This window comes from Anas platyrhynchos, chromosome 5 (assembly GCF_047663525.1).
Source record: "Anas platyrhynchos isolate ZD024472 breed Pekin duck chromosome 5, IASCAAS_PekinDuck_T2T, whole genome shotgun sequence".
Classification (NCBI taxonomy): domain Eukaryota; kingdom Metazoa; phylum Chordata; class Aves; order Anseriformes; family Anatidae; genus Anas; species Anas platyrhynchos.
This window is the reverse complement of record NC_092591.1, coordinates 22,327,590-22,342,590: the sequence shown is the minus strand read 5'-3', so window position 1 is coordinate 22,342,590 and position 15,001 is coordinate 22,327,590. Positions and strand designations below refer to the sequence as shown.

Sequence of the window (15,001 nt, the reverse complement as noted above, 5' to 3'; positions counted from 1 at the left end):
GGACAACATGATAGCTGCCACACTGTCTGTGTGGTGTGTTTTTTGTTATTTTGTTTGTTGACATGCCATATAGGGCCACCTTTTTTTTGTCAAAGAATGGATTTCATGAGTGATTACCTGAGGAGGGAAGGGGAAAAAAAAAATCCCAAGGTGTCTGAAATGTCAAATGAGCCCATGGAGGTAAAGCCTATCCTACCCCACCCTTTTGTCTTTTGGTCATCTTCGATTTTGTTTTTACAGCTCTTTTGCAATTGCTTCATTTCTGATTTTTGATTTCTGATTACTCATGAACAACAGACGGCTCTTCATTGTTCTTGGGAAGGTCTGGTCAGGTCTGTGATGGCAACTTGTGTTTCCCTGGAAGATATTCAGCAAAGCCAGAAAACCTTCTTGCTGCCTATTGTGTAAAATCTGTTCTGGGTTGACATTTGACCACCTCATTTATTAATTAATTAATTTATTTATTTTATGTGGAGTATCTTTAGCTCTTACGCTATTTGCAGCTTTAACCACCATCTTTTGTGTAAGATGGTCCTTTCCCCTGTCACCACTCAAAAAAAAAAAAAAGTTGTGGGGAGAGCCTGACAGAAAAGGTAGGGAAGTTAAGACTGAAATAATCCCGGCTTCAGTGTTTATTCTAGGACAGCAAATGAGCAATTCAGGCTACATAGCACTCTGAAGGGATCAAGTCAATTCTCAGAAAGGACAAAGTAGTCTGACTTCATGTTGGTGAACTGCTTCTACTAGAAAATGCAGGCACGTACTTCACCTTCTTTGGGCACTGCTCCCCCCACCTGTGAAACAGAGATGATATCTATATGTTATGAAAGTATGAAATTCAACAGTGCCTTGCGGAGCACATTTAAGCTGTGAGTGGAATCTCCTAGACGTGAGTTAAACATTGCAACTTGAGGACAAATCCTTTGTCACTACTTGGTTCTCTTTCTCTCAGTCTCTAGCTCTGCAGCCTATAGGCTGTGGTTGGCAATATTTATACAGCTGTTGAGTTTGAGTAATACAAGCTATTTCCATTTCTGTCAAACAAACATGACGGATGATGCTGGAGAGCTTGAGAGAAAAGATTTCTGCACTGTGTTTGCTGAAAGTTGGAAGATGGAAGAAGTTGTTCCAAGTGACCTTCTTTCCTTCCAAGAAAGCAGACCGATTGAAATTTCAGATCGTCTCCTCATTGATTCTAGATTCCTAAAATCAGTTTCTTTTGCTAAGCATCTCATTCCTACTCTTCCTATTAAATGAATGGATGAATTTGAATTTATTCCATCTACAAAAGTCAAGAGTCAGTGACTTACTGCTTTTTCCTCACTGATCCTGAAAGAAGCTATGTAGACATCTTGAAAACGCCATAAAAGGTTGAATGTGGTTAAATATTAGTGAGTACTTAATGCAATTGGGGTTTTCTCCTCTTTACTAATTTCCTACTTGTTCATTTATGTTTCCCTTCTTTTATATAGACAGCCTTGTGCAGCTTACTACAGGCACTAGAGCTATCTGAAATTCAGGTGCACCTTTTAAATACTCTCATTTCCACCTTTCTTCCCACAAAAAGTCAAACATACTTAACAGCACTGATTAAAGAAAATGTTCATTGTTGTTCTTCTTGTGCTTTAGAGATGTGGCTTCTTCCTCTCCTTGCCTTTCCTCAACTGTTCTGATAACATCTCACAAAGGAGAATGATTATTACTTAACTAAGTGGTGACTTTGTTCCAGATGTCTGGGGACTTTTTTTTTCCAAAATTTAATCTGCTTCCAGGTCCTGCATTAAAATCATAATCTTGTGCTACTTTCTGTGAAATATTATAGTTAACCTTTGGAATTCACTAGTGCATGAGAAGCATCAATGACACAGGCTGGATAATCTGAAACACATTTTGCATACCAAGCAGTGTGTGGAAAAAAAATCTAATCTCACGCTTAAAATCTCACAGCAGGATAGTGTCAAAAAGGATTTCACCCTTCATCTACTCATTAGTGAAACTTCCAATGTGGTGATACTTCACTTTTTCTCTGTAGAATCAGAGTTTGTCCATTGAGGAGAGGAGCATTAATTTACTCCATGATAGTTTGACAGCTCTCCTGTTCTTTATGATTTTGTATTCCATCGTCACAGTGTTACTCGAATTATGGAAGAAATGTAAGCTATGTTCTTGCTCAGCTACAAAGAAGACAAGGAACTGAGCAGTTGGGAAAAGTGTTTATATACAAATTACTTTCTTAGAACACATGTCAAGGAAAATGTGTGGAGAAATGGGATAAATTGTCTTCTCCCACATTTTGTTCCCCCCTTCCCCTTTTTGTTGTTTGCTTGTTTGTTTTTGCATTTTACTTAAACAACTTCTGGATTTTATGGCTCTGTGTAGTGGAGTAGCTCCAGAGGTGGGAAGAAAAATCTGTCTGGCTCAGGAGGGAAGGTAATTGCCATCTTGAGTCATTCATGGGCTGTGAAACAATAGCAAAGGTTCAAAATGTGAAACTTCATAGGAAGCACAGGAATGCAAGTACTGGTTTATTGGGTTGTAAACGTAAAGTAAGAAAATAAGAGAATGGGAGAGCTACCAATCTCTCTTCAGTATCAGCAATTAATATTAGAACTTTTAAGAACAGAACATTACAAAGGTGAGTATGCACTTCTTAAATATCCATCTTTTGATCAGTGAGGTCAGTGATTTGGTGTTTCGTTGTTCCCATTGTGCTGTATAACAGAAATGTGTAATCTGCATTGCCAAGGGATTTGGGAGCTCTTGCCTGTACTCCCATCCTTGTCCTCTGTTTTTTCCATGCTGAAAAAGAAAACTTAGAATCAAGGTATAGACACCAAAAATCTATGTGGCTTCACTGTAAAATGGACTATCCGATTACAAAAGACAAACAAAAAAACCTGTGCCAAATGGAAGACCGTTAGTGCTATTGTTTTGTTTTGCTTTGCTTTTTTATATTTTTTAATTTTAACCAAGTTCGTTTTTGTCTTCAGTCAGTCAGACCTTTTAGGATTTTCTTTTTGCCTTGTGGATTATGATTTGAATGCAAATAACAAGATCATTCCCACCTAAGTGAAAGAATGAGCTTGTACTGCTGTTATTTCTGTTGATTGCTCTGATGAGATTGCCAAAGATTACATGGGTCTGAAGCCTGAGGAGCTATCTCTTTGCCTGCTGATGCAGGCTTTCTTAAGAGTGTGTTGAAATTCATGAGCAGATATCAGCTCATGAGGGGGAATTATTTTTTTACTGTCACTTTCCATCCAGTGTCAGGTTCAGTTCTGGGAATGAACAGAGGTTATCTTCTTCCAGAATTGTCAGTCCCCTGTCGTTTTCTGGCAGTAAATCCACTGTGGACAAAGATTCAAGGCAATCTGTGTTCTTGTGAAAGGAGATTTATATTGAGTTCCAGAGTCTGCATGTAGAAACAAAATAAAAATATTCCTGACTAATGATTTGAAAGTCAAATAGATTTTTGACTTAAATGGATTCTAAGTATTTCTCAAATGAGACAAAATCTCTCTCAAATTATCAGTAAATGCTGAGGGATTGGCATTAAGAATGTGGTATTTTTCTCTTCCTACTCTGTAAATTGTAACCCTGTGTGTGTGAATGAAGTACATTTCCTCTCTCGTATGGTTTTGTTATTGATAAGTTTTGTTTTGTTATAGTGGTGATGGTTTAAGGTAGCCATGTCCCCATGTGTCCTTGTTCCCTGTGTTGTCCTTCATGCATGTGTTTATTATGCACATTGGCTGTGATGGTTATACTAACTGCTTTTTATTTATTTGAAGTGTTGTGACCCTGGTTTATCTGCCTTTATACTAACCTGTTGTTTATTGTTTTTGCTTTTTCTTTTTTCTGTTTGTTTTTGTTTTTTTGTTTTGCTAACAAAGTTGAGTTGACCAAAGCTGACCTGCAAGGTAGAGAAGGTTCTTCTTCCCATTACTGTTTTGGACTGAAAGATGCCTTTATGTAACATTTGGTGCCTTTTTACTGGATGCAGTCACACCTCTGGGATCGAGGAGAAAGACAAAACCCAGTCCTTCTGGAGGGAAAGTCTCGGTTGAGGAAGGATATGGCGAACCATGAAGGTGTTTTTGTTGACCCGAGAGGTTTGACTGTATCAATCTGTGGACATCTGTAAGAGCACAGGTTGATTTCCTGAAATGGTTAATTATCTCTCAAGCAAATAGCAGTTCTGTGTAGAGATATGGAAAACCCTCAGAGCTTTACAAGGCAGGAAAGTCAACTTTGATTCCTCAGTATCAATACTGAGGAGTGAGGCTGGATGATGAAAACTAGTTTTTATAACTTAGGCTTTGAAAAAAAAAAAAAACAACAACCACCAACAAAACAGAAGTGTCTTTCTGGAATTTCAATTAAAAAAAAAAAAAAAACAACAACAACTACAAAGTGCCTTAGTAGTTAGGCATTTTACAAGCCAAAATTGATCCAATTTGAGTACTGGCTGAAGTGATCATGCCTGATTATCAGGTACTTTTATAGATGCTAATTTTTATACCTCTTGTAGGTCTTTTTCAGAAATTTCTACTGGATCATCTCTGATTTTTATAAAGCAGGCAGGGCTCTTTCGTGATGTTGATCCATACACGAAATTCTTATTGACATCTTTTTTATTACTATTACCTGCTAAGTAAAGAGGGGGCAATCAGCAATGCTGGAGGCTGCTGAAAGGCTGAAGACTATGCGGGTGGTGTTAAAATATCGAAACCATGCAAGTGAAAATCTTTAAAGAGACTGAGAATAACTTCAGTAGCAAAGGGAGGAAAAATCGAGGAAACCAGGAAAATGACTCAAAGAGGAGAGGCCAGATAGTTATTGAGAACGTGCCACTTGAATTACGGAGAAGTGGTGGGTTAAACAGTGATAACAGAAAATCAGTTTAATGAAAGCTAGGTCTTAGGAGACACATTCTGAAGAAAAACTTAATAGTGTAATTACATACAAATGGTCTGTATCCCCAGGAAGTAAGTAAGGAAACCTGCTTATTAGAAATTAATAGATCTTTGATCCTACCATTATTAGAGAAAGATTTTACATGGTTTTGAGAAGTCTATCCTTTAAACTTAGTAGTGAAAGTACATTTCCCAACATCTGAAGAGACTGCAGCATACAAAATAAGTTAATTTATTCCTGAATGTTGTGGAAGATTAAGAAAATGTTCCTCTTTTTCAGGGGAAAAGGAGTAAACCCTCTTATACATAACAGGAAGACAGAAGCACTTCACACTTGTCTCTCTGTTCAATAGTCCTGAAGCCAGAAATCATATCTCTTATGATATCAGCTTAATCGCCTTGAAATTTTGTGTCTAAGCCATGGGTTTAGTCTCAGGTTTTGCTGTGGTAGAAAATACAGTATTCTTGTTTCAGTCTGAGATAGAAACAAGACTTCCCAACGGTTTACATATCATTGGAATTAAGGTTGTGGTTTTTTTTTTTTTGAATTTAATTTCATGAACTCCTTTTTCGGTTCAGCAGCTGTGATGTTGCTGTCCTTATCTAATGCACCAGGTGTGATTTTTCCATTTAAACTATTCCTGTTCCATATTCTAGGGATTGGCAGGTAGCAATTACCTTTGTGTCAGAATGTCATCGGCATTTTTTGGTGTAGTTGGCATTCTATGGTTTAACAGAAAAGGGGAAAAAAATTGGAGGAATCAAAGGAAATATTAACAGATAACTGCTTTGTCAGTGTAGCAGGTGTTAATAGACAGAAGCATATTAGGAGGTATCCTCTTACCCAACAGACAACAAATTTGACAGCCTATCAGTCTTCAGAACGCACGGCTAGGAGTTCGTGTTCAATTTTTGATGTCCAGTGAGATGGATGCAGCATGAAGAAGAGGTGGTGTGGCCAAACAGATTTTTTTGTTGTTTTCATTTTCCAGGAGTCCTCATAAGCTAAAGGCTTTTCACAGCTGTTGAGATTCATTCTTGCTCAAGTTCATATTGGTATAGAACCTTATAAGAATATTTACAGTTCAGATGGAGACACCTGACCATATGTACACCTAAGGAGAAATGTTTCTCTTGAGTATGTTATGTGGATTATTGGCTTTTCAGGAAACCAACCTTTGCTAAATAGTCTTGCTGTTTCAGAATATGAAACCTACCAGACCATGAGGGCTGGTAGCACAACTTTCCCACTGCTGTGATTTGCAGTAGGGAAGGGTGTTTTTCCAATTGACTGTATTTTTCTTTTTCACATACAGCACTTTCAGTCTTTCCTTCTGTCCTTTTATTTTCTATGTTTGATTGTTGTTTACTTCCTCTGCTTCATTTGCATCTCCTTGTTCCCCGCCATATCTCAGATCCAGGCATACTCCCTTTTATGCAGTTGAATTTGTGTTTTTTTTATTTTTTTTTCTTCCCTCAACTGCATGTGTATGAGTGCTTTTCTCAAGATCTAGGTTGCTTAGAGAGGGGGAGAGGCAGGGTGACAAAGAGGGAGGGAGATAAGCAGATAACAGATTTCATCTTGTAAATCCATCCTCTGTGGATTCCCATTTTTGCTGCTGATTCCCTTCTCCTGTCACCATGGGGTAAATGTGCTTTGCATGGGATACTTACACATTCATTATCTTAACTAAGTCCTTGTTCCTGAAATTTTTAGATCAGTTGTGTATTTGGAACAGGAGGACCTGACATTGTAACTGACGTCAAATGAATGGAGAAGTCAGGTTCGACTGAGGCACTGGGATGAATAGCTGTATTTTCAGACTGCAGAATGCTGGCTCTTAAGTTATTTCTGACAATGGGTAACTTTAAATATGGATCCTGCCAGATGCCTAACCTTATTTAGGTGATGAAAGGGATGACGAGTTCTTAACAAAATCAGGAACTCAGAGAGCTCAAAGAGCTGGCTTTGCCACCCTTGAAAATCTCTTGGATTTTTTTGGTTCTAATGTGCTAAATTAAAGTCCCTTTATGATATTCCTGCTTTCCACCACCCATGATTCAAAATACAGGATCTGACTTCTTAAGTCTTTCGCTGAGCCTTGATTCACAACGCCCCCATGGCTATCTAGCAGTTAAAGCATATGAGGTATGGTCCATCCAATGATGTTCCATGGGGTTCAGTCTTAGTTTTGCACACTTTTTACTCAGAAAAATCTTTATATATACTTATAAAATGGAAATCTTACCTGTATTCATTTTATTCCCTACTTAACCTGCACTAGGAATGAGTCCTAGAGCAGAATGGGATTCTGCCCAGTGCTTCTGGTTTCTGAGCTGTGATGCCTCTCAGAGCTGTACTGGGCCTGTATACTGAATTCAGAAAAACAGAACATCACCAGTTCTGAAAGAAGGGTGCTGGCAGCAGTAGTCTGCAGATTTATCATAGGTACAAATTGCCCATCATAATACCTGACTGGCAGTGGTCAAGGTTTATCTTCTTTATGGCATTTGCAAGTTAGGAACCATAAGACAAAGAAGCACTTGATTCTACAAAGACAGTAAAGATGTCTTGCATGTGTCATTTTATCTTTTCTGAACCTCTTTGATGCAGGGAAGAAAGATGGGAGCAGTAGCCCACTTAGGGAGACGGAGATTGAAAATGGGCCCTTAGTACCAAAGGACCTTGCCTGTTGTAGCTCCTTCTTACTGAGAAAATAACACCGATGCAAATGGGTTCTTTCAAAAGGAATGATTTTTCAATGTATGAAGAAGGTGTTATGTACAAGTCCTAGAATTATTTTCTTTAGCTTAAAGCTTACTGCTAGTTATGATCAAAGCATGAAGCATTTGTGTTATAATCCTGCAGCTGTGCTATAAAGGAAACTGAATTCCTCATGTAACTCAGAAGAATGATAAATACAATACTGTATCTCATGTTTCTCAAGTTCCTTTCACTGCAAAGTGCTTTCAAATAACACAGCAGGAATGACTTCTCTTGTTGAACAAGAGAGCCCCCCTGTCAGATGAGACGTGGCAGTTTTAGCAATGCACAGCAGTAGACCTCAAATTTTTCAGTTTCAGGGCAGAGAAATCCACCATACAGCTGAAACCTCAAGGAAGAGTTAGAGAGACAAAGTAATTTTTCCAAACGTATTATGTAGCAGACATCGGGCTACTGTACTCTTCTAGTGTGTTTTTCTTCAAATGTTTAGTGGTAAAAACTCATAAACCATATATCTAACTAGGTAATCTGTAAGAGAAGTTGAATACTGGACTTATTCCCAAGAAAGTCTCAGATCTTGCAAGTTGTGAGATCGTGAGCTATTTTGGGAAGAGTTAGGGATGCAGAAATAAAGAGTAAATGATGTGGTTGTGGAATTCTCCTTTGCCATCCCATATTCCCAGCGAGTCTCCTCCACTGGTAGGCTTAGTCTGGACAGGAGGTGACAGAGCAAGTCTCACCTCTGCTAGCAGGGATGCTTTCCTGTACTGGGGAGTTTTCCACTTCCGTTCTTTATCTACTGCCCACTCATGTCACATGCCCAGCAGAAAGTACGGTAAGAAGCTGTGTCAGGCCCAGCTGCAAACAGATAACAAAAAACAAGGCCTTTGAACAAAAATGCACACAAGGGAAATAGTAAGTGTTGTCAGGATATTGCAGATTCAAAGAGAACATTAAAGTCAGAATGGGTATTTTTTAATTAACTGTGTAGAGTGACTTACCAGATGTATCTCAGACTATGTGAAGGCTTGATCTGAAACTTTGCTTTAAAAATAATTCTGGTATGTTGTAAGTGTTGCCAAAGGACTGACATTAAAAATAGACCTGAAGCCTGATGGCATTGGTATTTTAGAACCATTTCTACTGCTCTTTGTATAACTTCAGTTTGTCTTCCTTTCCTAGTGCCTTAGCACTAAGGGGCATGCGCATGGTAACACAGTCTTCGTTTTATAAGCCTTCCTGTGCTTCTGTCACTTTGCTCCCTAATCTAAAATCCTAATCCCCTGTGACATCCCTGTTAGTTGCTCTGAACAGAATTCTGTTGCTACAGATGGAGGATTATGACACCAGGCAAGGACTGTAAGCAGCGGGAATAGATGAACTCTTGGAGACAAAGATGCTTTTACCATGCAAATGGCCCATAGTACTCAGGAGTGAGGCAAAGCGTAATACCCAGAATCGATGCTGTGCCGTCACAACTGACTCTAAAGACAGCTGATCAGGCTTCAAGCTTCTTTTTATTGTCAGCATTTCAGAACTTCTTGTCAGATGGTGCTTAGGGGTGATGCTTTGTTCTCTTGCTGCTTTAAAAATACTGTTACCATCTTCACAGTTGCTTGTTGTAAAATGCAATTCAGAAACCATGATACTGGGCCTAATTCAAACGCCTTGGCTCTCTGGCTTGTCACCGCTGAGAATACCTCAAGCCCCAGTTACTAGGCCTCACGCAAGCTTATTTCTAGAGTTAAGTTCTAGTATTTCTTCCTGTAAGTATCCTAGACAAAGGCTATCCCCAACACAGTAATGCCCGTTATCTAGTCTAGTTGCTGAGTAACGAAAGTGTTCTCAGAAAAGTGCAGGTAGAGCAGGAACACTGTCACTGAAATTGCTGTTCTGCTTTGCTTCTTCAGCCGTGCTTCTCCTTGGATAACTTGGAAGTCTTAGGCAAGACGACAACTAGTATTCTATTCCAGACTAGTATTCAATGTAATTCCTCCTTTTCTGGGGCCAGAATAAGTCTGAAGTGTCAGACCTCAGCCTGATGCCTGCCTGTTGTCTCTGGTTATATCCATGTCTTTCTGTACGTGGAAAGGCAAGGAAGAAGTGTGTCTGTGCACACACCTAGCAGCTCACACCCTGTGGTCTGTCAGTGCTGCTACAAAACTAGAGGTGATCTGTTAATTTCACACTGTGCCAATGAGACCACTAGGATTCATACAGCTGAAGATGAGGAAGGGGAAGGGAGGAGGGGAAAAGTGTTGAAAAATGCTGCTCAGCTTTCTTTCACTGTGAAAAAACACGCTGTTTTGATATGGTGGCTGCTGCATCTTTTCAATAGGTGAATTTTCTTTCAGGGATTTTGTTGTCTGCTTTTCTTGTCTGCACTTAGGCTTCTCCTTAGAAGGGTTTTGTTTATTTATTTATTTTTTAAATAGTGTACAGATTATAGAAGAAACTCAGGTTTTTGTTGATGTTCAGTTAAACTCCCTGCCTACTGATCTTCATGTGCTCCCTCCTCCTCACTGACACTGCCGTGTAAAGAAGCCCGGGTACCTAAGTAGTGACTGATGTTAACCCATTCTGTTCTTGCAGTTGGGAAGAATGGTGTGGTAGGAAGAAGGGGAAATGTGCACTAAAACTGAGTGTCTGTTCCTGGCTTGGTCTTTGAGTTGTTGGGAGGATTACAGGATGATGTGCAGCTTCCAGTTAGATGCAAGATCTGCAAATGCTTGTAAATAAGGAAGGGCCTAGATGGACAATCTGAATATCAGAGATCCTATACAACTGTGGGATCCAGTGTAGGTCTTGGTAGATGGCGGCTGAGGTTTTTTGTTTTGGTTTAAAATACTTGAAAAGAGTATCTGTACTTTATTGCTTCCCATCTCATCTGTAAAGTACAGGTGGTACTTCTGATGTAATGAAGAGATAAGGGTGATGTGTGGGATGAGCCTAATGGAACTGCTGTTGCGAACAGACTAATGAATGTTGCTGAAATGGGTAGCATGACTGTTTGCTTTATCCTTATGCTGTTGTCCTTAAGGTTAGACTGAAAATGTTTGAGATTGATCTAAGGCAGCCTAGCCTGTTACCTTCTACTCTTCTTGTTATCTTGCACATTTTTTTTTCTTTTCCACTAAGTGCAGGATACAGAATAGCAGATATGGCAACTGTAGTTGTATGTTTCATTTGAAGTACTGCACAATAGGAACAGGATACCTGTTTGGATTACTGAAGATAAAATACTTTTTAGCAAGTAATGTCCAGACTTATCTTGTTTGTAATATATGGCTTGAAGCTTCAGTTCTGCTCTCAGTTGATTCAGAATCCAGCTACTTCCTTGTGGATGACATAGTAACTATTGTTCGGAGTTCCTCTGATGTGAAGATCCCTCTTTTGCCTGTTCTTTGGGTTGTGTCTCTGCAAGGTTATCTGGGTAGGATAGCAACAGTTAGCTCCAAATAAGAGACAGCGAAAGGCTGTTGTGTTTGTAATGGCTGCTTCCTCCAAAAGCTATGGAAACCTGTTCAGAGTAGAAAGTAAAGCGTCATGGAGTAATGTCGTGGGTGGTTTTTTTTTTTTTTTTTTTTTTTTGGGTTGGTTGGTTTTGCACTTCAGTGATGTGTTTCCAGAGGAACCTATGTAATGGTTCTGTAGGTAGGATGAAATATTGTTCGTGGGCCTGTTTTCTAGGCTGCAGCCCTAAAACAAAGGGGATCAAACTTCAGGGGAAGCACATGGAACTGGCAGTGTTTCAGTTTCCCTTGCATCACACCATATTTTACCATAAATTTCTGTGAATGAGTGCTGAAACGTATAAGTTGAGCCTGCCTAAGAGGGAATATCTTGCTGTTTGCTCTTCCTCCTTCCTGTCTGTTACAGTTTGCTGTTTTGTTGTGGAGTGTACAATTGTCTATGTGCTGTTTTACTCAAGTTTGTTGCACGTTCAAGAATGGAAAAGTGGTTAGTGCTTTTTCTGTTCTGCATGAGAATGTTGATAGTAATGGTAATGATGACTTGGAATTGTCGTGGGCGTCACTAAAATAATTTTTCAGCTTTCTTTCATTCTTTTCTTGCCATCCCTTCTCCAGGACCAAGCACTACCTGCCAGGAAGATTCCTGTGCAAATCAGGGCATCTGTAATCAGCAGTGGGAAGGTTTCACCTGTGATTGCTCCATGACTTCGTATTCGGGAAGCCAGTGCAATGACCGTAAGTAGCCTTTTCCAATGGATTAGAGAGGGCTGTGAGTTCTGAAAGAGCATGGAGAAAACACAGTTTTACTTGGTGGAAATACCAAGCTTTCCAATGGTAAAGCCAAGCTTTGTTTCTTGGAAAGGTTATTTCTCTCATTGTTAAAATGAAAATATGGAAGTCTATACTTGGTACGTAGGTATTCAGGGGACAGAGATGTTGCTGGTTTTTGCCCTTTTTTAAAGCTAACTCAGCCAGATCAGAATATATGTTCTAGAGAAAATGGGAACCGGTTGGTAGAATTTTCAGTTAAAACCGAATGGAGAATTAAACAGCACCGGTGCTGTGTTCCCTGGTATGTTGATTTGCTTGTCAAAATATTGAATGTTATGTTATTGGCCAATGAATATTAAGATCTTTGATAAAATAATTGAACAAAACCCCAGAGTCATCCTTTTGGGGAGAGAGATGAGCCTTCAGATGTTCCCTCTGCTCATCCTCATAAGGCTTTTGCTCCTGTCATCAGGGAGCAAATCGCTTCAGCTCTGCTGTCTCCTGACTTCTGTTATTTAAGCAGACAGCTAGTTCCCATTTCTCTTCCCACTCCAAGGAGTTGAACAAAGAAGCATATATTATAAACATTGTAGTAAGTATAGGAGTAGTTTTCAATGATTTGGTTCATTGTGTGCTGAAATTTTAAGGCTGGAAGATTCTTACAGTCCACTCTGCCTGCATCTCACAAGCCTGCTGCTTCTCATTACGGGTCTTTGTGGGAGACTTTGTTAGTGGTACAGCAAGGTGTGTTGTATTAGTGCCACAGTACTGTCGTACCTACACCTCTTCCCATAGAAGTTTGAGATGTGGCTGAATTGATGGCAAACATGACAAACTACTTAACAAATGGTGACAGTTGGTTCCTGCCAAGGGCCCCAAAGCCTGTTTTTCTGTGAGTCATTCACTAAGTGCAGTGTTACCTGAGCTGCTCCCCCCTTTCTCCCAGTGTAGTTGTCTCAGACATTGCAAAGGCCAACCTCTATTCTGCAGCACTGGCCGTACTGCAGGTATGAAGGGTACTACGGGCACAGATTTAGAGGCTTCAGTGCCAGATCTGGTTTTGAGTTGATTTGGAATCCAAAATGACTCCACTGGGACTAGAAGAAACATTTCATATCAGGGCAACCAGATGCGGCTCTGATTTTCTGCTTTGTTTTATTTTTTTAAAACAAGAGGTATGTAAGAAGGGGAAATTGGAAGCTGTATTGGACACCCGATTCCCCGTTCCCACACTCCTCTTGTTCCGTCATTCAGCTTAGTCTGAAGTATAAAAACATCTGTGTAAAAGAAATGCTGCTTTGGAGCCTGTTGGGTTGTATTTGAGTACATACTATGGAAATCTCCGAAGAGGTTATAGATACTGTCATCTTTGTTTCTAATATGCTGGACTTCACAGCTCCAGAAAGTCACAGTGCCCTTGATATACTGTTGCTAATGACTTAGAGCAGGCTCTGTAGAGTCAAAAAGCCAGGTTTCTGCGTCTGTAATTGGGGATTCCTTGCTGCTTTTTAGAGCTAGTGGCTGGAAACCGTGCAGAGCAGAGACAATGTCTTGATTTGAGTGGGGGTAACTAAGATGAGGTAGTATCCAGCTTTCCAGTGTCAGGCCTGGCTTTTGTTTTAAAAATGCTCACAGGAGGTTGTGGGTTTGAAAACGGTCCAGAAAGGTAAGTCATGTGGATTCCTGGAACACAACAGGACTTCAACTGAGATCTTCAAAACGTACGTATAACCTCTTTGTGTATGTTTTTGTAGTCTTTGCCTTGTATCAGGAGGGGAGATTTCTGCTCCTGATTGCCTCATTATTTTATGAAGCCTCTGTGGAGAGGGAGAAGTCTTGCTTCCTGTTCCTATCTATTAGATATTGTTGTTAGCATACCCCCCAAGTCTAATGGAAATGCAGGCACTTGTATGTTAATTAATTTACATATTCTTTAGACTGGATTTATAGTAAGTGATGGCAGGGAGAGATAACTTCTGTGTAACTTGAAGCCATGCTATACCTTGCTATTATTTAGAAATGCATCAGACTATTTGGTATAATGTTTTTTTGTTTTCTTGTTTGGTGTTTGTTGTCTTGGTGATTTTTGGTTAATTGTGTTTTCTGTTTTTTGTTTTTTTTCTTTTTTTTTTAAAAAAAAAGTCTATTAATTTGGTGGATGGAAATTCCTTTTTTTTTTTTTTAATAAACAAATTATTTCCACTAATATATATCAGGTAACTGAAGTCAGTAGAACAGGTCTAGATTTACACAATGAAAATGGTAGCAAAAGAAAAGACTATGCGTAAATATATTTCTCTCTTCATTTCTGTTAGCTCATGGATCCACACCAGGAAATTAGCATTGTCACATGTTTGCAGAATGTTTTAGAGGCTCTGAGATAGATAAATGACATAGGCGGTGTTCTTTTAAAATATTCTTAATGATTTCTTCAGATCATCTCCAATTATCAACTGTAAGTTATTTGCTACCCTAAGCTTTGCAAAGTCGCTCAATGTTATCAATAGGCAAGGAAGCTTAGTTGAGACACTTTGCTTTTTAATTCTGGTTCCAGGACTGGGCCACTAAGATTCCCAATTTAGATGTACCTGGCTTGGGACTGCTGTTTCTGAGCAGTGAAGGAGAAGCACAGATAAACTAGGGTGGTGGAGATACAGGGTGTACATCTACAGATGCCCATACACATTTGTTGGTGTCATTTAACAAGAGGAGGATTTAAATGCCCAGTGGAAATGACGATACAACCTTAACTTCTAGCTGTTGGGTAGCTCTGTTTTAGATGTCCCTTAAACTGTAGGAATCCAGAGTCCTCAGAATAAGAAATTAATAGAAGCTGTGAGCATAAATATACTCTTTTTAATGTGTTTCGAGTTAGGTAATTTTTTGCACCTGTGTTTAAAACAAAACAAAACTCAGTTTGAGAAGGTCCAAAAAGTGAATTTGAACATCTGCCCTGTGTCCTGGCTAGTACTTACACCTATAAAGAAAGATATAAATAGAAGAAATGGTACTATTTGAGAAATGCTAGCTCCATTCTCCTTGCCATTTAAGATGTGTTCTTCCTTTTCTGAAGCAATTCCTCATTTCTGCTTGCCATACAAGATGTGTTCTTCCCT

The 15,001-nt window shown here is 39.3% G+C and overlaps 1 protein-coding gene across 5 annotated transcripts in view; it reads left to right on the top strand.

Annotated features, from left to right (window-relative positions):
* The window catches only part of NRXN3 (neurexin 3), a 973,627-nt gene that overhangs the window by 430,526 nt on the left and 528,100 nt on the right, over positions 1 to 15,001 (top strand). For 3 of the 5 annotated variants that reach the window (XM_072038409.1, XM_072038408.1, XM_072038407.1), the window contains one exon: positions 11,730 to 11,849. In XM_072038409.1, the coding sequence (XP_071894510.1) occupies positions 11,730 to 11,849 (120 nt within the window). Of the gene's footprint in view, positions 1 to 3,893; positions 3,921 to 11,729; positions 11,850 to 15,001 lie in introns of all 5 variants that reach the window. The other 2 variants (XM_072038404.1, XM_072038406.1) reach the window with 1 other exon arrangement.